Below are 27,636 nucleotides of genomic sequence, written 5' to 3' on the forward strand. Positions count from 1 at the left end.
GTATTAAAGGGTCTCATTGTCTCTATATTTCGTTATCTTATCTTTTTGAGATAGAGAGTAGCTACAGCAGTAGAAAGCCATGCTTGCTTCCTCCTACACAGTTCAGTATTAGTTTTATTGTGAGAGTGGAGTGAGCCATGGTTTTTTCGTGCAAGTTTTCCTTGATGGCGCCTCATATGGTTTGCTGCCTTTTGGCAACCATTTTCCTCACTACCGCCCCCGTTTCAAGCCTGGAAATCGCTATGACAGCTGTTGCCGCCCCCGGAGAGATCACAACAGTAGATCAGTCGAACTCCACTTCACGTATGTTTTCTTTATCTGATAACATCAAAAGGATAACTAGGAGCGCCAAAGAGCTCTATGGATTGGCATATAATGCCATCAGTTCGACAGGCGAGTAGGCTACATTTTCCTCATTGCATGTAATATTTCTAGGTGAAATATTATCAGTTTCTTAACTGAAATCAACATATATTTGCATCATCAATATCAATGAATCATCGCATCTATTCTGCGTTCTCATTACATTGAAATGAAGTGAATTTTCAAGAAATTCAATTTGATACAATAAATGTTTAAAAAGTAATATTATTACAATACGGTATGTTATTATATAGATAGTTCACAGCTTATTATTCAAGCAAATATTAGATAGATAGACTACATTATTTAACTTTTAAACCTCTAACTTCTAAATTTGCCATGGAGGGCGAAGTTAGAGTGCAGCCGGCCCTCTCTCCTACTCTGGACGGTCAATAATATATAGCACGATCGTTCAAATTCAGTGTTGTAGTATTACTGCTCTTTCAATTTCAGCCTTTATCAGTCCTTACTTTTCTCTTTGGGGTTTCACTGCTTTGTTGAAACATGCTTCATAGGCTCAGCTAAGAAATATAATCGATTATAGCAGGCCATGTCAAGGTAATTTAAAGTACCGTACATTATGTTTAGATTCTTATCAATTCATGTTTTGCAATAATTCACACAAATGAAGTGAGGTTCATGTTGTATTGGCATTATTTGAATAACATTGATATGTTGCTATCAATGGCGTAGCTAGAAAAAAATTCGGGGGGGATCATATAACATTCGAGTAGAGAGCACTCAAAATTTTAGGGGGCACCGGGGGTGTTAGGGTATGGAAAACCCCCCACCAAAGGGGGTCCGGGGTCCTCCCCCGGAAAAGTTTGAAAATATAGCCTACTTTCAATTTAGTGCGATTTTACACAATTTCCACTTGAAAACAAACATTCCATTCAAGTTTTTTTGGTGATCAGTAGGCCACTTATTATTTCGATTTATTTTTGATTTTCAAACTAACATTGCTTTGGAGGGGGAGATAAAACTTTTTTCTCAAATAAAAAATCTCTATAGAAACTTCTGAAGCTTTGTTTAAGGATATGAATGGAACTGAATAAACTATAAATCAATTAGAGCAATATAAGCTATATTGAATTTATTTTTAATAATACATTTTAAAAAGTGATCTAACTTTGAAGAGCTTCCTGTAGTTTCTCTATCCCCTGCTATCTAGTCCCTACGCACTAGACCACTCGTGACTGTCTAAGAAAATAGCTCATTATTAATAACTTTGCTATTGCAGTGCTATTCTCTCATCCCTTATATGTATATTTCTTGATCTACATTGTACAATTTAACGAAAATATGGTATTAGATGTTAGTTTTTGTGGCTGATCTATTTCGGGGGGGGGGATACATCCCCTAAACCCCCCCCCTGTATACGCCACTGGTTGCTATCCTTGATAATCACTCGACAAAGAATACGGTAATATTATAGCTCCATCCTTTTCTAGCTTCCTAACTTTGCCAGGAAATTTTTTTACAATGTAGAAATGTAATAATTGACAAAATATCTAATCTCAATTATTTAGCTTTACATACGAGTTTTAATGAATTACATATATAGGTACTACAACAAACACTTCATTTTCAATAATTTAGTTCATACTCCTAATACAAGACATCTAATTAACTTTTTGGTAATGCTCATCCCCGACTCCTACATAACTGCTTTAAAAATAATAGTAAATACATCTGTCATAATTTATTGTATAGAAACGTTCCCAATCATTTAAACAGTCTGAAAATTACAGAATTAACACCTACAAGCAACATTTGAGTAGATGGTTATTAGAAATTGGCAGGGATGCTGCAGAGCAACTGATTCAATCCGCCTTCTTATTCGCAGAACTTGAACTCATGGTGAATTTGCCATTTATAATGAGTAGTATAGCCTTTAAGCTAGGTACTATTTATATATTCAAATCAAATCAAATAAAATTTATTCATTAAAAACAATTACATTACAAATTAGAATACTATAGGCCTAACAATTTAAAACAATGAAGTTTTATGCACTGAATGATTTCTTAATAGGCAAAGATAATTCAATGAATAAATATACACCCCACTATAAATTATATGTGTTGGGGTATAAGTTATTAGTTGCTTGTTGCGTGTAATAATTACTATTTACAAACTTCATTCACTGATATGGGATTAAAGTTTTTTATAATAAAATTAACAAATAATTAATTATAAATACAAACAAACAAAATTATGGAATTAGTAATTAATTATTATTATTATCTATTAAGGATAATAATAAGAAAGGTTAATTTTAGAAAAATGAAAAACAGTAAAGAGTGGAATGAAGAATAAATAGTTTCAATATTTACAGTCTAACTAAATTTCACAATTTTCCACTCCAATATCAACCAACCAGGAAAATAAACTTTTCTTGAACCTGTGTCTATTGAATTCTTCCCTAATGTAACTTGGTATTGAATTATGAATTTTTGGTCCCAAATATGTGTAGTTCTTTGTCCAAATGTAGTGTTCATCCTTGGTACTATTGAATACGTGTTTCTCTGCCTTGTTTGATGGTATGATCTGCCAGTCTTATGTGTTCGTTGTTTCTCCTCATTCGCGTGATGATAGCCTGGATGTAGAGTTGTCTTACACTCAGTACTTTACTGTCTTTGAAAAGAATGTTCGTGGGGAATTGATTCTCCTTGAAGCCTATTATTTTTAGTATTCGTTTTTGAAGTTTATAGAGAGGTTCAACATGTGTAAAATTCGTAGCTCCCCAGATAATTATGACGTATCTTAAAATTGATTGCACTAAAGAAAAATAAACAGTTTTTAATGTCTCATAGTTGAGGATTTTACGGAGTTGATAGAATTTGTAGAGAAGCTTCCTGATCCGGGTAATTGATAGATTAATGTGCTTGTCCCATTTGAATTTGTTGTCCACTATTGTTCCTAAATATTTTATTTCATTGACTTGTTGAATTGAAGGGCAATCACACAGGTTGTGGTGCTTCCACAGTGATGCAGGATTATTGAAGAATCCGGTGGTCTCGTCCGTTCTGTCAGAGAAAAGGCTAAAAATTTCGTTTTTGTTGCATTTACTGTAAGCAAATTTCTCTTAACCATTTATCGACTTTGATCAATTCTTCCTGTGCCAGATTAAAAACTTCCTCCCAGGTGTTTCCTTCAAATAGTATACACGTATCATCAGCAAAAGCTATTACTCTTTTATCTTAATGAGCATAGCTCATTTGCATATGCCAAATACAGAATTGGCCCAAGAACTGTTCCTTGGGGAATCCCAAACTTCATCGTTTCCTCTGAACTGAGAGTTCTTCAACTTTGACTTTTTGACGCCGGTCACAGAGGTATGATCTGAACCATGCTAGAGGAACTCCTCTAATTCCCATGGCTTCTAATTTCTTCAGCAGCAAAGTGTGATTAACAGTGTCAAAAGCTTTTGCCAGGTCCAGGAACACTGCTGCACATTTTTGTTATTTTCTAGCTTATCTGTGACAAAATTTGACAATTCTAATCCGCATCTTCTGTACTCCTCCCTCACGAAAACCAAATTGACTCCTAGATAGTAAGTTGTTTTTTTTCCATGTAATTCACAAGACGTTTCTTTACCAGTTTTTCCAAAATCTTAGAAATATTGCTTATAAGTGAAATAGGCCTGTAATTGGTGGCATTTGTTTTGTCGCCTCTTTATGTAATGGTCTAACACATGTCTCTTTCATAGCTTTTGGAAAAATTCCTTTTGACAGACTTAAATTAAATATGTGAATTAATGGTTTTACAATTACATTTTTTATCGACTTCAATGTTCTATTATTGATTCCATCAAGTCCTGGAGCACTGTCATTTTTACGCCAATTATAGTAGGAATGGATGATGCCTCATCAAATAATGGTTCGTATTAGACTAGATTATTCAAGTTAAACATTAACAGTTTTTAGAACTAAAAAATATGTTGCTCTTGTTTTTTCAAATTATTTCAAACTACAACTTTGTTGTAGTTTAAACACTCGACCATGTTGTCTAAACTAGCCTACAACAAAGTTGTTAGCCTATTTACTTATAAAGTGTTTTGTCACATTAAAAACAACACTATTAATAATGAAATTACATTAAATATGTACTTGAATTGATTGATAAGAGATCAACAGTGGTGAGGCCGCAAGATTAGTTGTGGTCCCTAGTCCCTCAAACTGCAAAAGTAGGTAGGCTAGTAATGGCACAAACTTTTTTCTTGTGTGTATTTTCTTCTTTTTCGCATTTCTTTGGTTCAAAAAATTATAATTAAATTAAATAGAAATTTTAGTCTTGGAGTCGTGAAGTAGACTGCCGAGATCCTAACCTCACCACAGAACACTGTTTATAAATCATTCTCGACTTTCCTAGGATTGTTCCGGCTTGACAATTCAAATGTTCCTTAACACCGGACACATTATTTTGTCTGTAATTTATTTGAATACACCAATATAAGTTGATGATAATATTGGGTGACCTGTCTGACTCAGATCCAGGTCTGGTGACAGATTTTTCATGTCGTACCTGATTAGTGGCAGGGTCTCTGACATGAGCTAACGACTGCTTTTAGTAAACAGTTGGGACCGAACGTTAACGTGTCCATTTTTATTAGACAGTTGGGACCGAACGTTAACGTGTCCATTTTTAGTAGACAATTGAGACCACAAATTAACGTGTCCATCCAAAACACGGGAGTTTTCCTAGAAAAATATATTGCTTGGGGCGGGATTCGAATTATTATTATTGAATTATAAAAAGCCAGCATTTAATCCACTTGACTACGGTCACTTCTACATGAGTTGAGCTCTTATCTATTACATGAGGTCACCACTGAGACACAAAGTGTTCGATTGTGTTGCCGATTGCAACGCTTATTATAGTTATCACACCATAAATCTGCATTCCCAAATATTTTTCATCAGTGATAAGACAGAAAAGTAATTCTAGTTTAGTCTATTTCTATTTGTAGAATTTAATCATGATTAAACAAGTGTTGTCATCAACTGTGTGGATTCTTATTTTTACGCCAATTATAGTAGGAATGGATGATGGCTCATCAAATAATGGTTCGTATTAGACTTGATAATTTAAGTTAAACATTAACAGTTTTTAGAACTAAAAAATATGTTGCTCTTGTTTTTTTAAATTATTTCAAACTACTACTTTGTTGTAGTTTAGACACTCTACCATGTTGTCTAAACTAGCCTACAAAAAAGTTGTTAGCCTATTTACTTATAAAGTGTTTTGTCACATTAAAAACAACACTAATAATAATGAAATTACATTAAATAAGTACTTGAATTGATTGATAAGAGATCAACAGTGGTGAGGCCGCAAGATTAGTTGTGGTACCTAGTCCCTCAAACTGCAAAAGTAGGTAGGCTAGTAATGGCACAAACTTTTTTCTTGTGTGTATTTTCTTCTTTTTCGCATTTCTTTGGTTCAAAAAATTATAATTAAATTAAATAGAAATTTTAGTCTTGGAGTCGTGAAGTAGACTGCCGAGATCCTAACCTCACCACAGAACACTGTTTATAAATCATTCTCGACTTTCCTAGGATTGTTCCGGCTTGACAATTCAACTGTTCAAATGTTCCTTAACACCGGACACATTATTTTGTCTGTAATTTATTTGAATACACCTATATAAGTTGATGATAATATTGGGTGACCTGTCTGGCTCAGATCCAGGTCTGGTGACAGATTTTTCAGATCGTACCTGATTAGTGGCAGGGTCTCTGACATGAGCTAACGACTAATATAACGACTGAATAATATTTGCACTGTGATTTACCTGACACGTAGTCGCTCAACCGGGTTGAGAAGGAACAGTCCCTATAGATCTCATGGGAATTATATTTTCACTGACTCGTACTTATTTATTCATTCAACGATTAAAAAAACACAAAATCATAGAATATGTATCGTATAATATATGACATGTTTACTTATACTGTTAAGTGAGAATCCGATATAAATAGGGACACCTGATCTGGAACACCAATGGTGGCCGAGAATCATTAAGTAGATGCCGAGTGACCTGGCTGGCTCAGGTCTGGTGTCAGAATTTTCAGGTTGCACCTGATCAATTTTAGGGCTTCTGACGTGAATCATCGATTTTTATTTAGACCTATCCATTCGAAACACAGGAGTGACCCGAGAAAAATATCTGGCCTCACCGAGATTCGAACCCGGCTTCTCTGGTTTACACTCGGCGTCTAAACCACTTGACTACGTACCAGGGGGGCCTAGGCCCCCCAAGGATCAGATGAATAACGAAAATGTGGGTCTATCTACACGAATCCTTAGAATCTCATACTGATTTAATACTTTTTTTTAAAACAGCAGTATTATTATTCCTTCTACAGTATTAATAATGTAGCAAAATCGCCTTGAAAGTATGGCTACGGAGTAATAAATAATATAGGGTATTACTAACTACTAATAATGTATATGTTTGTATTGATACTTCAACCACATTTGTATAAAACTAGGGAAAATGAAGCATATAATAACGTCTTGGAATGTAATATTCATGGAGAAAACCCTCTATCCTTTGGTGGTATTTCATAACCCCTCATACCTCCTGGTTTTTGCCCCCCCCCCCCCAGAAGTTTGGTGAAATGAAACCACGTCCACTCCGTCAATCGTCCGTACGTCCACTCCAATATTAGAATAAAATTATTATAAACGGTTTATTACCTTTAATAATCATTCGAAATGTCCTGAAATCATCATTTTAATGATAAATCAAAGATGTTCCTTCAAGTTTCTCTCTAATATTAATATTAACTGTTTTGAGACGAAAATAATTATTATCTACGCAAAAAACGTGAAATTTATTCAATTTAATGAATGAAATATTACTGTTCATTTAATGTATAAAAAATACAATCTTATCATTAAAGCCTAATTTCACCAAATCCAAACTCATTCTCAGCGCAATACATTATTTATCAATTCTGGCTCTTTTCAGTTTTGAAGTCACTTTTTGTAGGTATTGCATTTTATATAAAAAAATGTATAAGGTTAAATTCAATTCAGAGTTTTTATACTAATCAAGAAAAAGTGACTTTACTCACTGATAACTTTGTAATCTATCTAGTGCGAAACTATAAGGAAAATGAATCATAAAACATAACAGTTCATTGCATAACGTAATGAAATCTGACTTCTTGTTTGATGCTGTCATGAAATAGGCCTATGAATATTATGATATTGGAAAAAATACAAACTATTTGCATTTCTTCTTTAATACAGATTTTATTGTAATGAACTTTATTCTGAACCGGTGATAAAAACTCGAATTAAATTACTAGAACAGCATAAAAGTACCAACTCAATTGGTAGATTTGAAAGCTATAGCTCTTTCAACTGACACACTTATATTCAATCTAGTAAAAAAATTTAAAATTTAAATTTCTCATTTAAGGAACATTGAGCAAACTGTACTGAAATTTCGAATGGATGAGCATCTCTTGCATGAACTCTATGAAAACTCGTTTATACATGAAAAATTCTGCTTTTGTTGCAAAAATGCGATCTTTGGAACGAATTCTATCTACCTGCTGATTATAACAAAATGTGTTCAAGCCTTCAAGTAGATGAAATTCAATGAGGATATAATTTCAGGTTTTTGTGTAGATTAGTCTAAGTCTAAGTAATAAACTTGGATTTAGTTAATCATGGCAAGCCTCCAGGAATCAAGTGAATAAGCTATTTGAGTTCAATTTCTTGTCTAGGGCTACTTTTATATTCATATAAAAATTGAAAATCCAAGTACCCTTTGTTTAAAATTAAATGGTATTAAATTGAATTTAAAATATTGGTATTTTTATTTTACAAATCATGTTCCAATTCTAAAGTCATTTTTAATCTACTCCAATATTAAACCCATTATCGAGTTGAATTCAACATTAAAGCCATAATTGAAAATGTCTTTTGAGTTGAAACATGTTGTGAAAAATATAAATAAATGTTGAAAAAGGTACTTTGATTTTTAATTTCCAAAATTTTCCAATTAATGGTGATTTGAGTGTGATATTTTTGTTTTTTATTTTGTTTTCAACCGTCAAAATTTAAAAATCTTAGTTTTCGTTGTTTTTAAGTGAAAATGGACTAAATTTTAGTAAAGTGAAATCATAAACCTATTTTGGACTTTTAAAATGTTATCTAAATTTGGGAGAGAAATAGTACAAGGAGTATCCTTAGTTTTTCTCTCCCAAACAGTGCTTCTTTGTAAAAAATATAAATAAATAAATTTTATTCAAGCTATATAAGTTCTATTATTATTCATTCTCAATAAATTGTCAATATTCAATTATTTACTAAAAAACATTTATGAATATGCATTTCATAAATAAAATTTACCCTCTATTTTCAAACTAAGAAATTATACAGGTGCATAAATTGATATATGGCCTTTAATGTAGCATTCGACAACATGAATAGCATGTATAATTAACGTGATTCAAATCCCCTTTTGTTACATCTTCCTATTGGATATTTCTTTTAATTATGCCTATTGTTAATCATTGGAAATATTCCCATAGACAATGAAAGTATCACACTTATGCTTTTGTAGAGTATGCTAAACTTTTTCAGAATAGTTTCAATTACAAAGAACACAGAATTTTATGAGGTGACCTTGTATTTATTGCTTTCAAACTACTGCGACTTATTGAGTTGAAAATATTGCAATGCCTTTGAAATTGGCTATAACACTGTACCGTACCTGTAGTTGAAACATGTAGTGATTGTTTGATTCATTATCTATCATTTGCTTTACCATGACATATTTTGTCTTTAATCATTTGATCGATGGATTTCATTACTCTTCTTCATATAAAGCTATAAAGAAATTCACTTGCAATAGAAAAGACACCATGTGAACATTATTTAATCTTAATAATAATATTAGATAGCCTACAGATATGAATTGACTGTATCTAATGAGAAATGTTGGTAAATACTCATTGTTAATATGAAAAAATCCCACATTATAATAAGATTGTTTTGGCTCACTCTGGTTCATTAGTTTCTGCAGATATCAGAAACGAACAAAAAATATGAAGCATTCAAGTCATATATTCTTTATCTCTAGTTTACACCTATACTATACTTACTCGTAATTTGACCCGAATTTTTAATGAGTAGAAAGTATTGATAAAGATATGAGTATAATTTGTGCAAGTTTACAAGTTTTTATATTGTGCTTGTGTAAATAAATGAAATAATTCCATATTGAGGTATACATCTCTAAAAAGAGATAGTATGATTGTTCAATCTTCAATGGATAAACTAATCAGTGAATCATAGCCTAACAATTATTTTTAATTAGAAAGAAACTGTTATAAACTACAAGAAAAACCAATTAAACAGTCTTTCGACATTGTCACATTTAAACTTGTAGAATCAGGAGAGAATGAATGGTTTTTTCATGCAAAAGAGAAAGATAAGAAAATTGACTATCAGTTCACTACTGTATTGAATAGCTTTGTACTCTCTAACAAATTCTGTTCACATACCTTTCAGAGAAACAATATTTATCTTGAACTAGAACAGACTGTACCTACCTTCTCATTTTATCTCAGTTAGTATTCATCTTTCTCAGAATTTTTATTTTATTTTTATTTATTTATTCATATTTTTTACAGAGAAACACTGATTGGGAGAGAAAAACTAAGGATACTACTTGTACTATTTCTTTCCCAAATTTAGATAACACTTTAAAAGTCCAAAATAGGGTTATGATTTCACTTTACTAAAATTTAGTCCATTTTCACTCAAAAACAACGAAAACTAAGATTTTAAATTTTGACGGTTGAAAACAGAATAGAAAAACAAAAATATCACACTCAAATCACCATTAATTGGAAAATTTTCGAGTAATTTTACAAAATTTAGAGCCAGAAAAAACAAATTCAAATTCTTTATTCAAAAATAAATAATTAAACAATCAAATGCATTCCAAAAATCAAATACAATATTGTTTCCTAATTTCTAATATGTGTTCCCTATAGGCTACCCTGTGTGGGGACTTTTGAATATATATCATAAAATATTTATATACAAATTTAAATATTATATCATGAAGAACATAATAATTGAATATTGTATTATATTGAAATAATCAATATGTCAATATTTATAATCATTCTTGCACACATTCATACGCACACACATTCACATAAATATGCGCACACATTCATACGCACACACATTCACACATGCGCACAAACACACACACACACACACACACACACACACACACACATACACACATACACTTACACAAAACTTAAAACTATGTACGGAGTGGTTGCTGTTTTTTTTTCATATTTAGTTCAATTTTATTCATAGTTAACGTTTCGTTTTTTTTTCAAAGTGCTGATGTTATTAGATCATAAATGAATGCGTTTTGAAGAAAGAGACAGTGATTGAAATTTGATACTGTCTTACTGTTTACGCATACCGGACGGGATTTGTGAGTTCAATGATCTTTGATTGTTGCAGTGTTCATGTCGTGTAATGTGTAAATTATACTAAATTTAGACCTATATTAATTTAGTAAAAAAATCATTCGGGTTGTCTAGTTGTAAAATGAATTTCTTGATTTCTTTTCTAAATAACTGACGTGACGTTATTTTCCTTGTTGTTACTGGAAGTGAATTGAATATTTTTATAGCTATGTATTTGAAGTGTCGTCTGGAATGTTCTAATCTTGGTTTTGGGAGGTTAATGTCCTGTGAATTACTGAGGTTTATTCTTTCTCTCATCTGTTGAATATCGAAATTATTTTCAGCTAAATCCAGCAATGCTTTGAATAGAAAAGAATGTCTCACTGATAATATTGATAGTTCTCTGAAGAGCATCATTGAACTATATTGTTTAGGTTTATTACAAATTATTTTTAATATATGTTTCTGACCAGTAATCACAGGTTTAATATGAACATTGTATGCACTCCCATAGCATATTATTCCATAATTTATTCTAGAACCATGAAATAATTTAGTTTTAAGGATTCATTTAGCTTGTTCTGAGTCACTTCTCCTTTATAATCTTAGTAATCTGAGTGAATTTGGACGTCAGGATGTAGCGCCATCATATTATGTACCGTAATGTAATAAATAAATTCATAAAAATTATTTGTGAATCTTTTTCACAGTAGGTGTATCCAACAAAGTTTTGGGTTTGAAGTGCGAGAAAGCGAGTGACTGCAGTTCTGTTGAATTCTCACTGTGTGCTGATGGAATGTGCTCCTGTGATGCTAATCATACTATTTCAAACGTACAAACCGACAAATGTCTGAAGGGTAAGTTGCATTCCATCTGAAAGATAATAATAATTTAATTTGTCATCATGTTAATAATAATTAATAACAATAAGATTGTTATTATAGATTGTTATTATAAGTCTGTTATAAGATTGTTATAAAAACTGTTTGATTCCCACCATCGTTTCTTCAAAGTCATTGACATCCTTAACGATATTTTACTTACCAGTAAAGTTGAAAGAAACATTCACTTCTACGAGTTTAATCCAAACTAGATTAGTAGAAAGTGTTCAATGCTCTACCATTGAGTTTGAAAACATCCCAGTCAATCCACAAATTTAAAGCAGGATTGATAAATTGGCTTATAGAAAAGTGTTTTTATAGTTACCAATGTGTCTTCAATGTCGAGGGATAAAAATATATGTTATTGATTATATTAGTCTTGAATGTGTGCACACAAACAAACAAAACCTACTCTATAATATGGTACGCCATAGTGGACTAGGTCAATTTCCACACAGAAAACACTAAACATGTAGAAGACACATTATAAGAAATTTCTGAAACCAACCATTGTTTGTAATTGTAAACTATCTAATATTTTCTGTAATTTATGTAGTAGGTAGTTTTAGTTTTTTTGGGGGGGAAATAAACATTTAATTTATTTATTACAAATAAATAAATATGAATATTTGAATGATTGTTCTGCTATTATAGAAAATATTTTCTTCTGCCACCTGTATACTACTAATCTTCTCAAATCCACTTTTATGTAGATTGTACCTCAGTAACAGTGTTTAAGGCAAATCGCAAATGACAAATAAAAGTATTTTTTGCCTCTTCACTAGATTGGAGAACTTAATCCTCCTTCATCTTGTTCTTTCAATTTAACAAAATCGTCTTTGATGCATTAAATCTTCTCACTTATGTTTATTGATACTTTAAAGTTTGATACCCGCATATTACTATCAGAGTCAGCGAACGGTACATTGAAAATATCAGATCAGGAGATGTTGAAGTATTCCTCCAAATATTTTTATTGACAATATCAATGTATTTTAATTTAAAAATTGAATAGTTTATCGAATGCAACGGTTTTTTTTTGTAGGAGTCAACCTTGGTGAAGACTGTCAAGAAGATGTACAGTGCCAAAAGTATGAAGTGGGCTCCGTCTGCATGGCATTCAAGTGCGTCTGCTCAGTCAATTACAGTGAGAAGGAGGGAAAATGCGTTCCAAACCCAAGTAAGTGGATACTGTTGTATTTCATTCAACTTAGGAAATTTGTCTGTTACTTATTTACTCGACTCAATTAGTAAAATGAATACTGCTTCATCTCCTCGCACTGGAATAGTTTGTCTGGACTTTTAAGATTAACTAAAACATTATGAACTTATTCCTCCATTTAGTATTTACTCGTTTTTTATTATTTATTTATGTATTATTTATTTCATTGACAATCACAAATCATAATTATGATATATAATAAGATTGGGAGAAGACAACAGGCATAGCCCGAAAATGTCTTCTCCCAAATTTTTACAAATAAAAGTTTCAAAAAAGAATGAGGTTAAGATTTCACTTTTCACTTCAAAAAGTCCAATTTCCACTTCAAAACTAATGACTAAATTATAAATTTGGATATTCAAAAACTAATTAAAAACAAAAATATTGAAATTATTGAAGTTATTGCTAACTTCATTGAAATATACCATTTTTATAATCAAGCTATTGGTGTTGCATATAACCAATAGTAGTATATTTTAGTGATTTTTCTTATAGTACGAGGATCTTGTGATTACTTTACTTGAAGAAATGCAATTAATCATAATTATTGAGTACTCATGAGTGGGATATCAATTTAATTCAGATAATATACTAATTTGTCCAGTACTTATGGAATATAGAGTCGGAATAATCGAGTTTGTGGTATTCAAATGCTAAATATCGATTGTCTGAACCTTTGTTCAGAATTTGTTCTAATAAAAAGGCCCTAGGCTACTTTATCTTTCTTCAAATTATAAATGATTTCTAATTGAAAACTGTTGCAAAAGTGACATTGTTTCTGCGTATCTGATTATTTAAAGTACGAGAATATTCTCCAATGTGAGTTCTGAATCTCAGCATTTCATTGACTATACAGTTCAAAAGATTATCACTCTTTACTTTTCAGTAATTCGGACAATTTTGTTCTATTGAATTGATTGTTTATCAATGTGTCAGTGATAATCATCACTCGTTTGACTCAAGAATTGTAAACTGTGAGAATCAATGAAGTGTGATAGTGAATGAATAGTGATTGAATGTAATGTTTTCAGGGTATGATTGTGATTTTTTAGTTATATGGTAATTATTTCAGTGAATATGGTAATTTCATGCTCTGCATATATTGTAAGAAATGGAAAATAAATTGATTTGATTGATTCTGATCTTTGACCCACCCAATTGTTTAGAATGAGCAGAAATCGATTTCTGTCTTGATGGAAATTATTCAGCTTAAAATTTTTATACAGATTTCCAAAAAAAATGATTCTACACAAACTTCTTCGTGGTCTTTGAAACCCTGCAATCTTTTGTTTGTGTTTCCAAATATTGACTTTGTACTCCAATATTTTTCAGAGATTGGATCTTCATGTGTAGGGAATGTGGATTGCCATCATATACCTTTTGTGGAATGTATAGATAATGTGTGTGCCTGCCCTGATGCAATGTTACCAGGCAAACACGCCAATGTTTGTCTTACAGGTGAATATTTCTAGTGCTATATAATCCATTTGCAATGTAATAGCTAGATCTATATCATATAACACAATTCACAATTATTATAGATTTGAATATACTAATTGTGTATAGAACATTATAGTCTGCATAATTAAGTAAAAATATTGTTGTGAACATTCATAATGATTCAATTTTTATAGGTTTGGTCGATTTTGGCGTTGTTTTTTCTTGGTAGAAGTATGGGTTGTAGCTGAGGGCTACTTTTATTCAAATCCAATTATTCAATCTGATTTTTAAAGTTTGTAACAAATATTCAGTAGTGCTACAAATCTGAAGATATTTGTCATTGACACGATGTCAGTCAGCCTACGTCTAGAAGCGAACAGGCTCATGAAGAAGAAGGAGACAAGACATTATGAACTTGATATGAATAAGATGAGATAAAATATAGTGGAGCAGCGAAGACAGCTTCAAGCTTGAGAGTGTTGAAAGTAATGCATGTAATTAAATAGTGTTTTTACTCATTTAAGGCTGTGCAAAGGCTAAAAATAAACTTTTTACTGGTGATATTTTTCAAAGTTTTTCGATTTGTATATCATCAAGCTATCAAAATGAAAAAGTTTTCTCAGGAAAACATTTTTTTCCGATCATTACTTTTTGAGATATGAGCGCCTAAAGCTCAAAGTGTTGGGACAGAACATTTCAAATTCGGTAATAGATGAATCCATGAGATTCAGAGAATAAATTCTTCATGGTATTGTTGATCTAGTGAAACAAAAAATTTCTGAAAATATCAATTTTTGATAAAGTTATTCAATTTACCAAAAATAACTCAACTAAATTGGTCATTTTTAGTAAATTGAATAACTTTATCAAAAATTGATATTTTCAGAAAATTTCTGTTTCACTAGATCAACAATACCATGAAGAATTTATTCTCTGAATCTCATGGATTTATCTATTACCGAATTTGAAATGTTCTGTCCCAACAATTTGAGCTTTAGGCGCTCATATCTCAAAAAGTAATGATCGGAAAAAAATGTTTTCTGAGAGAACTTTTTCATTTTGATAGCTTGATGATATACAAGTCGAAAAACTTTGAAAAATATCATCAGTAGAAAGTTTATTGTTAGCCTTTGCACAGCCTTAAGTACTTGCATCATTTTCAATATTTCAAGGTTAAGCTTGAAGCTGTCTTTGCTGCTCCAGTATTTATTCAATTTATTGATACAATACAAATAATATAGCAATGACTGGGAGAGATTAACAGGCTCAACCCAAAACTGCTCTTCTCCAAAGATCTAGGAAACTAGAAATTTTGAATTTAGAAGTATAAAATACTTAATTAGAATTCAACTTGATAATTACTGAAAACTCAAGAAAAATTTAGTTATATCAGAAAACTGGAAGCAAAAAATCACCAACCAAAAATAGGTTTTTACCCTATCACTAATAGGGTATTCTCTAGTATATCACTAGTATTAATACTGCAAAACAGATAGTTCATCATTGTTGAATACAATGTGTGATGCATTCTCAATAGGATCTTCATTAATACTTAATTGCTCTTGAATATAAAAATGATGAGAAATGTGATGTTGCAGTGGCTAGTCCCGACGGCAGAGCACCGTGTGAAGAAGACATCCAATGTTCAGCCCAGTATGGAGACAAGAGCCGGTGTATTCTTGGCTTTTGTGAATGCGATCATTCCTATCATGCAGCCAATGGAAAATGCATACCTGATCTCAGTAAGTTCTTATATCAATTTTCCTTTTGTTAATGGACTTCTACAACTGAACCATTATGGAGCGATCGTTAGAATAGAATAGATTGACTGCCTTAATTTTTGACCTAGGAGGGCGAATTTAGGGCGCAGTCGGCCGTCTCTTACACTCTTAGCCCTTAGCCAACTGATGACTAGAGGCTTGAGTTGTTTGTATATTTGACGATAACTGTTGAATCCTTCCATCAATCAACTGCAATTTTTCAACACAGCCAACACATGAGCCATCATACAATCATATTATTATTTTAAGGAGATTTGGCAGCGGTGTTCCTTTTTACTTTCCTTGCCCTATTACCATAGGTAAGGAAAGTATTGCTTTCCGAAAAAAATTAAGGTACCCCAATTTCTAAATTCCTATACGTTTCAAGGTCCCCTGAGTCTAAAAAAGTGGTTTTGGGTATTGGTCTGTATGTGTGTGTGTGTGTATGAGTGTATGTGCGTCTGTGTACACGATATCTCATCTCACAATTAACGGAGTGACTTGAAATTTGGAACGTAAGGTCCTTACAATATAAGGATCCGACACGAACAATTTCGATAAAATGTGATTCAAGATGGCGGCTAAAATGGTGGAAATGTTGACAAAAACAGGGTTTTTCGCGATTTTCTCGAAAACGGCTCTAACGATTTTGATTAAAGTTATACTTAAAATAGCCATCGATAAGCTCTATCAACTGCAACAAGTCCCATATCTGTAGAAATTTCAGGAGCTCCACCCCATCTATGCAAAGTTCGATTTTAGATTTCCAATTATCAGGTCTCAGATATAATTCAAACGAAAAATTTTGAGTGGAGAAAATTGAGCATGGAAATCTCTTCAATTAATGTCCAGTAACATTTTCACCTGAAATTGAAAATAATCTCAAAATTTGAAAAAATGTAAATTATTCAATTGAAAACTCTTGGCAACTGTTGATTCTATTAAATCATTCACGATGAAGTGATAGCAGATCTCGTGTGTATCCAGCGTTATTATCCTGTCACCAGCTGGCTCAGATCTTTGAATAGTAGTTTTGAGATTTGCGTGAACACTAGCGTCAGGTGATAAATTTTCATAACGGCAAGGAAAGTTGTGTGAGTGCGCCACACCAGATTTTTGAATTCCGTGTCGATGTCCAAGTTTAAATTTAGTGATTATTTAATTATTATTGAGTTATTATGAAACTTTTTATTTAAAGATAATATGGAGGAAAAGGAATTTCCTCCATACTCAAACAACAAGCGTGGTGACTTCTTATTAATGACAGAGCCTCAAGTCATGTCCGTGTGTGGGATTGTCGGCTTGTAGGTTTGTTCAACGATCGCTTTCAGCAACCAACTTGAAATTTTCAACAAAATCGTGTTATTTAAACCATTATACAGATCGATTTCGTTGGCTAACGATATTGATTCAATCCTCCGTCCTTTTTCAGGAATAACAGGATATAAGAAAAACATTGTAGAAATATATCATTACAAATTACAAATCAGCAGACTGCTGGATTGTTAATTGCTTGCAATGATGTTCATTTATTTATGTTATCCTGTCACATCCTCAAAAAGAGCAACGGAATGAGTCAATATAGATAGATATAGATTTCTATATATAGAATGGATATAGATTATCCAAAAACCAAGGAGTCAATTTCGTTGACCAACGAACTTAATCTTTACAATGGTTCAAATAATATGATTGTGTTGAAAATTTAAAGATGATTGATAAAAGCATACGAACGTTATCGTCGATTATACAAACACACAAACGGACAACGACTCGAGCAATGTACCTAGAATATGTCGACTGGACTTGAAAGTTATGTAGTTTTTGAGAAAAAGACTTACACATTCGCTCAATTTAACATTGAAAAGATAGGAAGAATAGATTTTTAGATAACCAATGACGTAACGCTGTCTCTGATCATCAAAGGATTAAAATGCGCGTGATCACTATCGTATATTCTAGTTACCTTGGACTCAAGCGTCTTGTCGAAAGTAGGAACTCGCTACGCTAGCTCAATTGTGTGAATCAAATGTTGTAATGAACTATGTACGACCTACACTTTAACTTAATGTAACTTGAACCATATTTCTTGACTCTCCACTGCTTCCAATAGAACAGCTGACAGAATATTAGTGACATTTTGAGCGAGTTTTTCAGATCAATGGTAATCTATATTGTGTACGTTCTGGTAAAACGAAAAAGTGGTAAATTGTTCCATCACGTGACTAGTGCAAAATGTTCCCATGGTACGCCATTTCAAAATCGTTGGTTCAAGCTTTTGGCGCGCACTTATGAAGTTGATTTACACCAAAATGAGTCGTTTACTAGCTGCGTGATCGAAGAAAGGCTGTTTTACAAACTTACCGTCTAGAAAAGTGTGCATTTCTTTCATTCCATTACTCTCAAATTTTCCATACAGAAAAATTCATTTAACGAATGGTTATCAAACATTATTTTTTCGGTTATGTATTCTATGGCTATGCTATGGTAAACAAACAAGCTATCAGCGCATGCGCAGAGAAGCAAGCAGGCTACAATTCAATCGACCAATGAGAGCTCTGATAGTTTGAACTGTCACAATTTACCAGGCTTCGACTGTGGGACAGGAACTTGGAACTGGAACTGGTTTCTGGTACAGAATCTGTCAAAATTCCTCCCTGGGACGCGGAACTTTTTACCGGGTAAATTGTGAATTGGACAATTTACCACATTCCATGTTCCCAGAACGGGCTCATTGTATGTTGGACTGTGTTTTGGGAACCGTTTTGAGATTATTCCGTCATGATTGTACTGAAAGTAATAAATAAATAGATCTGTACTTAGTTTGATAAATTGGATCATTGTTTAAGTTTAAACGGGCTCATTGTATTTTGGACTGTGTTTTGGGAACCGTTTTGAGATTATTCCGTCATGATTGTACTCAATGTAATGAATGAATAGATCTGTACTTAATTTAATAAATACATAGATTTGTACTTGATTTGATAAATGAATTAATTGATGGAATGTTTCAGAATTGGGTGCGGAGTGCAGTAGGCGTTCTGACTGTGTGGTGTCTCGTCACACTGAAGAAGGTAATATCCGAGATTGCTTCAATAACACTTGCACTTGTGCCACTGGCTACAAATCAGCCAACGAAGAAGATCACTGTGTTGAAGGTAACTACACTGTAATTCATAATTTCAATTACGTAATCCATATTCTGTTATATGCTGAAAACTATTTCTCCGACAAGCTTTCATTCATTAGTCAATCCATTTACACACAGTACATTCTCTTTGAAAAGTCTCATTGAGAAAGCGTGGTAGCAGACGGCCATATTGGATTCAGATAAATGTAATCTTTTGGTACAAATAAGATAGTACCCTTATTGACCGAACGATGTGATGTCTATGTTTTAACACGGATTTTCTTTCGTCTATCTGTATGTATGTAACGCATTTACGGCCAAACGCGTTCATAGAATTCTATGAGATTTGTCGATGTATACACAAGGTTTTTTGTAATTTTGCTTTTCAATGGTAATAAATGGAAGGAAAAGGAATTTCCCCCATACTTCGATATCACTATATATATTATCATCTACTTTAAGATAGGATTAATCAGACTATAGAATTATTCATAATCAATCAGCTGAAAGTAGATTATTCATTGCATGCACAGATGTCTGGAGATGCCGGTGAACAGGTGACATCAGATTATGTGGATGAGAAAACTGTGTGAGGTCTACTGTTCACAGAACTACTAGTAGAAATGAAAATATAAATCCAAGTACCCTTTTTTACTTTCCTTGCCCTATTACCATAGGTAAGGAAAGTATTGCTTTTCAAAAAAAATTAAGGTACCCTAATTTCAAGTTTTCTATACGTTTCAAGGTCCCCTGAGTCCAAAAACATGATTTTTGGGTGTTGGTCTGTGTGTGTGTGTGTGTGTGTGTGTGTGTATGTGTGTATGTCTGTGAACACGATAACTCCATTCCTAATTAACCGATTGACTTGAAATTTTAAACTTAAGGTCCTTATACCATGAGGATCTGACAATAAGAAATTCAATGAAATTGAATTCAAGATGGCGGAAAAAATGGCGGATAATTACTAAAAAACCATGTTTTTCACGGTTTTCTCGAAAACGGCTTTAACGATTTTCTTCAATTTATACCATGGATAGCTATTTATAAGCCCTATCAACTGAAATGAGTCTCATTTCTGGGAAAATTTCAGGAGCTCCGTAATATTCTTGAGAAAAATGGCGGATAATGACTAAAAAGCCATGTTATTCTTGGTTTTCTCGAAAACGGCTCTAACGATTTTCTTCAAATTTATACCATGGATAGCTATTTATAAGCCCTATCAACTGACACGAGTCTCATTTCTGGGAAAATTGCAGGAGCTCCGTAATATTCTTGAGAAAAATTGCGGATAAGTACTAAAAAACCATGTTTTACACGATTTTCTCAAAAATAACTTGACCGATTTTTTCAAAATCATACCCTATATAGTTATTTATCAGCTCTATCAACTGGCATAAGTCTTCTTTCTGGGAAACTAATGGGGGGTCCACCCCATCCTTGAGAAATAAACTTAGTAACCTCCTTCTCGTGCATGGGGTAGGTAGGTAGCGCAGTTCATAAAAAGAACACAAAGTCGAGTTATTTCATCTGTAGAACAGCTGTTTCGACGACTTTAAAAAAATGACGACTAAAAAAATCATCGAATTTCACAGTTTACACAAAGGAAAAAGTACTCTGAAAACAATTATATATAAACATATTATACAGAAGTCTGATCGTAGTTTCAAATATGAGCAAGGAAAGTTGTGTGAGTGTACTACACCAGATTTTTAAAATAATTGTTTACTCACAAAATTTTTCGGCTATGATGCCATTATCACTCCAAAAAAATCATCCAAATGAATTTATGTTTTGTCAACAATAATTTTTCATTAATTTATTTATTTATGACTTTATAATGACATCATAGCCGAAACATGTTGTTAGTAAACAATTATTTAAAAAAAGGGAACTTGGATTTTTATTCTATACAAGAGTAGTCCTAACAAAAAAAGACAATTCACGTTCTATGAATGTCATTGGAAAGATAACTTTTTGATTCTTCGGAAAATTTCAATAAATTCAAAATTTGAAATAATTCAATAATAAAAGAAAAATTATTTCCCCTACATTTTCGCGTAAAATTGCAATTTACGCACAGAATTGTGTGCCTAAAATGGTCTATCCTGAACTAGTGTGTGAAGGAATTATAGTGCGTAAAATGAAAATCAGCACACGAATAGTAGTTATACAAAAATAACTAGTTTAATTATCAGGTTTATCTAAAGATAATTTGACATCCTGTGGGATTTTAAAATATGCAGTCAAAATTGCTTAGTTTGACAGTTTTCAGATTTATCTTATGGGACATCAATTCAATATGGCCGACAACTATTGCGCACTGTCAATTGCAGGGAAAGGGAATATCTTATCTGACGAGAATTGTCTGATTTTACACGTGTCATATATTTTACAAATACGGGGGTGAATCAAACGAAAACCTTAAAAGTGTTGTAAAGTTCCGGGAGGTTGTAGGATTGATCCGGTAGTTGGCAGGGATAATCGTTGAAGCTCACACAATGACCACCAGGTGCATCAGTGACCTTTCTACACACATCTAGCGGTGACTTCAGTTACAATATGGCCGCCTCATTATCAATATGCACCGTGCTAGATCAGCGATCAGTCATTCGTTTCTTGAGCAGTGAAGGTGTCAAACCAATGGAAATTCATCACAGGATGACAGTACAGTATGTTGATTCATGTTAGTCCAGAAACAAACATTGCTATCGACCAGAAACAAAAAAAGGAATGGCGCCGTAGATCATCGCCAAAATTAAAAAAAATTAACTCAGCGATCAGCAGGAAACCTCTTGTTGACTCCCTTCTGCGATGTGAATGGAGTAATTTTGGAGCATTAAATTGACAGGGGAATGTCAGTAAACATTAATTCTTATTCAAATCTCTCAAAAAATCAAATTCAGGTCAGCAATCAGGAGTAAACGGCGAGGACTTCTCACTTCAGGTGTGTTGTTACAGCATGACAACGCCCGACCACATACAGCCAGTCTCTCGGTTCAAACTATCCAGACTATCAAATTTGAATGCCTCATTCACCCAACTTATTCTCCAAACCTCGCCCCCAATGACTTTCATGTGTTCGGAAAGCTTAAAGATGAAATTGACGGCAAGCGTTTCCAAGATGATGAAGTGAAAACCGAGGTGCACGAGTGGCTACAGGCACAACCAAAAACATTCTTCAAACGTGGTATCCATGCACGAGTGGCTACAGGCACAACCAAAAACATTCTTCAAACGTGGTATCCATGCGCTTCCAAAGCGGTCGAACACTTGCATAACACTTCAAGGAGACTATGTCAAAAAATGATAAATGTGAGTTTCACTTAGTTGCAAAAATAAATAATATTATATAACATTTTTAAGGTTTTCATTTGATTCACCCTCGTATCAATATCGGAGTTGGTAACTTTAAATTAGGACCCTGGTACACATATTATCGAGTTTCACTAGAATATTGTTGATGAAACATAAGTTTATTAGGAGGATTCATTTTAGCTTGTCTGGAGAATCTGTATTCACTTCCATTTTCAATTTGCTTTCAAATCGAGCATTTCCATTTTAATTCGGACCTACTTGACAATCCTAAATTTCAACATGTTTACCCAGATTTTTTCTTTATTTCACCTCATTTCAAATCGATACTGCTCTTTTTTTCAGCTGGCAATGGCTACCAACTCCACGCTTCTCTGGCTTGGCTCACCTGCGTCTTTGTTGTTCCATATCTATTCTAATCCTCGACTATCGCAAGATTGTCGTTTTAACCGAGCCAATGCTAGATTAAGGCTGAATACTGGTTATGTATTCTGAGATTATCTATTGTGAAATTATCTATTTTAAATCTTCTATTGTGAAATTACAACTTCGAATCGAAAGTATTACTGACGATAATCTGTTACCGGTCAACTGTACACATAATAATAATTATGTGATAAGTACTCATACAATAATTACGGTATAGTAATAAATTATTCATAGGAAGAATGTCATTAATAAAAACAATATAAACATCTTGAAGTACCCTTTATTTTTTAAAAACTTTGAAATAGTTCAACTAAAATAAAGGGTATTACAAGATTTTCTTACTCTTTTTATTAATTTGTTAAAAAGTAGCCCTTGTGAGTGAAGTGTTTTTATGAAGAATGTCATGTATTTATCAAGTCTACGCACAAATATTTGACATACACCTGAAGTTTAGATAATTCCCATTCATTGAATATTATCATAGAGAAACAATAGCGTAAGTAGATATCCCATTGTATATGACGTTTATGTCGCAACTTTCTCTGTTATCTCAAGCCGATAGTCGACGTAGTTCTTTCCCGTGAAGCTGTGTGACGCTACTAGTCTCTCATACTGTGCCGTGCATACACTCTCACCCCAACTAAAACAGTAAAAATCGACAATAATCAACAGTAATCGGCTTGAGATAACAGTGGAAGTTGCAACATAAACGCCCTATACCATGGGATATCTACTTACACTATTGTTTCTCTATGATATTATTTTAATGCTTTCATTATAGTATCTGTATCTGTAGCTTCTAATCTGTTTTGTAGCTCTTATATCTCTTAAACTGGTCACTATACTATAGCAGTATTTTACAAAAAAAATTACTGTAGCTTTGAATTTTTGTTCTTCAAGTGACAAGATTTGTCACTTCCAATGTGTATAAATGTATTCAGTTTACATTGAATACAGTATACTGTTAGAGAATGTTGAAACAAAAAGTGACCTGATAATTAATAGATTTGTATAGATTATTCCAATACCAAATTATATATTATAAATGAGATTCAGCAGATTCAACATTTATTGTATCAAATCAAGTCCATATTAATTATTACTTATAATTTAATGCACATGATACATAGTCGATAAAAAACGTTGACATTTTTATTCTATCATACAAATTAATGCTTTCGATTCAAAGTTGTAATTCTTTTTGCATGTAGAATTCAGTGATAAAATTTCTGCGCATTATGAAAAAGTACTGATTATCACTAGGGGTATTAGGTGATAGGTAATTATGCTAAGCATTATTTTAGGAATGATTTGTGCTTTTCTAGCTTTTTAATGGAATTGTTTCATACTCTTAAATCAAAAGTAAAATTTTATTACTATAGTCATTCCCTTATGATTTGTTTAATAAGGTGTAGACCCAAATCTACGATAATTCCAATTGCATTATATGTTTATTTACAAAATGCATGACAGGTTTTCAACTCATGAAGTAATGTGTTGCAGTAGCCTAATTATTTTAACTTATTGAAGTTTAAATAATAATTAATTTTCAATAATAGTTAAATTTATTGTTAATATTTAATTTAATTGTTTTAATAGTTAAATTGTTGATTCCAATTGCAAACAGAATAGAGTAGTAGAAAAGATTGAAATTATTTATCATTATTTGTACATTATTTACTCGCTAGAGTACACAAATATCAATTCATAGATTTCAAATCAGAGTGTATAACTGTAGACAATTTTGTATGTATTTTTTCGATGTATTTACACATTTATTTGTAAACTTAAATGTGAACTTTCCGAGGCTCTCCCTCATAATTTCTTTTGCTAAAATACTGTTATGTATTCTCATCAACTGATCTTAACAGTTACCATGAATTTCACTGATAGTTTCCAATGATCAAATATTTTATTCTTTTTAAATTAATCTGTTCATCGTATAAGGTGAAGCCTGAAATTGCTCAACAACATTTATTATTAATTACATTTTTTTTAATAAGTTGTCTTCAGTTGAGTTTCATCGAATTGATGATGAATTTTGAATTTCGCAATTCATTTTTGATGAATTTTTTAATTCGCAAATATCTCATCAAATTATGATTTTGTTAGAGAATATTATAGTTCAAGAAATTCTCATCAAAGATCAAATAATTTTCATTTCTAGTCTTACAGTATAAACAGTATTAATATAAAATCTTGAACAAATCCCTTTCATGCTTTATTCCAAACTTTGTAAATTTGGTGCCTGTTGCACAAAAGCCACGAGAACCAACGAGAAATAAATATAAACCCACGAGAACCAATAGAGAAGCCGTCTTATCAAAAAGGCCTTCACTGATTGGTTCTCGTGAAATTAATCACAGTTAAAATTTAACCGGCTTTGATGCAACTGGGCCTGAGTCTAGTAAATTGATGTTGAATGTTTGTTTGAAAATGGCAGAGGATATTATTAATGTTGTTACAGGTTTCTACACTAATAGAAAACTTGAGGTGATTTATACTGATTAGATTTATTACAACATTATAACACACGGAGGTAAACTAGAAACAAATATAGACAGATTGGGGATGCAGTGGTGTGTTTCTGGTCTTGTTGATGCCCAATATTTCACACAACCGAGAAAACACTGCAGATTCTAAGTTTCTCCCTTGGTCTGAATGTAACTCCAATGGAATACCAAAACAACTAGACAACTCCTTCACTAATACATCAGCTATAGTAACCGCCTCCTGATTTGGCAGGGCATAGGCTTCTACCTACTTGCTGAAGTAATCCATTACTCGATTATTATTATTGATTATTGGGGTTAAGATTAGGGGCCATGTGGAACTTGGGCACAGTGTGTGATGAATGAATGGTTAGTATTGATGGGTACGTGAGGTAGTGGTTTTGGATTCATGAAGTCGGGGGCTTGGGAGGCAACGGTGGGGGTGAAACTGGAAATGATAAAGAGGAAACTAACGAGAATTGGGCCTGCAAGACAAGTGGCGGGTCTAGGGTTGTTCTGATATAGGCTAGTGAATCTTCCGATATCGATATCGAACTCCAATATCGATACAGCGATAATATCGAAACAATATATCGATATCGTCGCAGCGTCTGAGTTGTTTACATCAAGTTGGCCAGCAGTTAACAGTATACAGTACTTTCTGTTTTGTGATGTGTGATGTATAGTGAAATGTGAAATAAACATTTTTAAAAAGAACAGAACTGCGGAGAGTATCTGATTCAAGAACTGTTATGCAAGAAAGTATTATTATCTTTAGCTTATTTTAATTGAACAACAAACACAAAAATCATGAATAATTTTAAACAAAAATATGAACATTTAAGTGGTGCTCAGAAGAGGAAGATAAAAGCCCAACAGAAATCAAAGATTCAAAGCTTATAAAAATAAACACTTTTTTACACCTAGTAGTAGTGTACAATCAACTTCTACAGATCAACAATATCCAAATGAACAAGAAAGTTACAAAATTGACAGTGGAGGAAAAGACAATAGACCTAGTGTTGAAAGTTTGGTCAAAGAGAATTCACTACAAAAGGTTGAGGACGTGAACACAGCTACAGATATCTTGAGTAATCAAAAACCTAATGTTACTCATCCTATCATCCAAAATATCAGTAATGATGTTGCCGAGAAAATTAATCATGCATTATTAATAAACGTGGTTGATGAATATCCTACAGATTATGCAAGCTTTCCTTTGGTTTTAGATGATGAAACAAAAATGATTATCATTAGAAACGGCCCTTGTAAACCTCGCGGTCCTTTCCGTAGAGATCCAGAACAAAAAAAACAGATCTTTTTCAGAAAACTATTATTTTAAAACCACAAAAATTGGGTTGAAAATATCACGGCAATGGCTTTGTTATTCATCCAAAAGGATATTCTCCACAGGATATTCATTTTGTCACAGTAATAGGGGAATGCCTACAGGGGAAGCATTCATCTATATGAACTCGGAGAGCTCAGCATTTATGGCGGTGCAACAGAAGAATGAAATGCTCATGTTAATTGGCACGAGGACTCGCTTGATAAAAGTCATACAGTGCAAAATGTCCAATGTTCTAGCCAGGGATCAATGGGCGCCCAAGGCAGCTGTTTTACAGGTTGCTAGAACACAGAGTCCATCAATCAGTCCTCAACATGAAAAATGAAGATTGTGTAAACGGAGGTCCTCCAACCAGTCCTCAACATGAAAAATGAAGATTGTGTAAACGGAGGCAGTTCTTGATAGAGCCAGATATGTACGCTTGCTGCTTCTCACAAATTGACCAGCTCAGAATACGCTGAGCGAGATTCTTTGCGATCATGTGAACTTCTATGTATCTGTGGCCAATGTTTTGAAGGTATTTACGCACTGCTTTGATAGCCTCTACTTCATCCGCGAATAACACAAGTGCGTTCCATGTGTATGAACCGTCCGGCCTCTTCACGATCAGCACCCCGTCTTTGCCATTCATCACCTTCACACTGTTTCCAAAACACTCCAGAACTTGTTCTGCAGTGCATTTGTAGGATACACCTACTAACCGAATGATGATCGGCGTATCCTAGTGGTGCAACAGAAAAGTGGAATGCTCATGTTAATTGGCACGAGGACTCGCTTGATAAAAGTTTATACAGTG

At 32.9% G+C, this 27,636-nt stretch overlaps 1 protein-coding gene across 5 annotated transcripts; it reads left to right on the forward strand.

Moving 5' to 3' along the window:
• Nucleotides 1-27,493, forward strand: LOC111050854 (tenascin). Of its 5 annotated transcripts, none has more exons than XM_039426686.1 (8): nt 1-393; nt 11,540-11,683; nt 12,753-12,887; nt 14,262-14,387; nt 15,968-16,111; nt 19,144-19,287; nt 22,917-27,133; nt 27,183-27,493. In XM_039426686.1, the coding sequence occupies exons 1-7, from the start codon at nt 138-140 to the stop codon at nt 22,988-22,990; spliced, it is 1,023 nt and encodes a 340-aa protein (XP_039282620.1). In that variant the 5' UTR covers nt 1-137; the 3' UTR covers nt 22,991-27,133; nt 27,183-27,493. The 5 variants fall into 5 exon arrangements, with proteins under 5 accessions (XP_039282620.1, XP_039282619.1, XP_039282623.1 ...); XM_039426685.1 differs by having other exon boundaries at nt 3-393; nt 11,537-11,683; XM_039426689.1 differs by lacking the exon at nt 1-393 and adding an exon at nt 4,203-4,245 and having other exon boundaries at nt 11,537-11,683.
• Nucleotides 27,494-27,636: the final 143 nt, after the last annotated feature.

Source organism: Nilaparvata lugens, chromosome 4, assembly GCF_014356525.2.
Source record: "Nilaparvata lugens isolate BPH chromosome 4, ASM1435652v1, whole genome shotgun sequence".
Lineage (NCBI taxonomy): Eukaryota > Metazoa > Arthropoda > Insecta > Hemiptera > Delphacidae > Nilaparvata > Nilaparvata lugens.

What these genes read in the sequence shown, in the direction of transcription:
- LOC111050854 (XM_039426685.1), top strand. Translation starts at nt 138, where the DNA reads ATGGTTTTTTCGTGCAAGTTTTCCTTGATGGCGCCTCATATGGTTTGC. An exon ending in AACCGACAAATGTCTGAAGG is followed by an intron (nt 11,684 to 12,752) that starts GTAAGTTGCATT and finishes TTTTTTTTGTAG; the next exon opens with GAGTCAACCTTGGTGAAGAC. An exon ending in AAAATGCATACCTGATCTCA is followed by an intron (nt 16,112 to 19,143) that starts GTAAGTTCTTAT and finishes GGAATGTTTCAG; the next exon opens with AATTGGGTGCGGAGTGCAGT.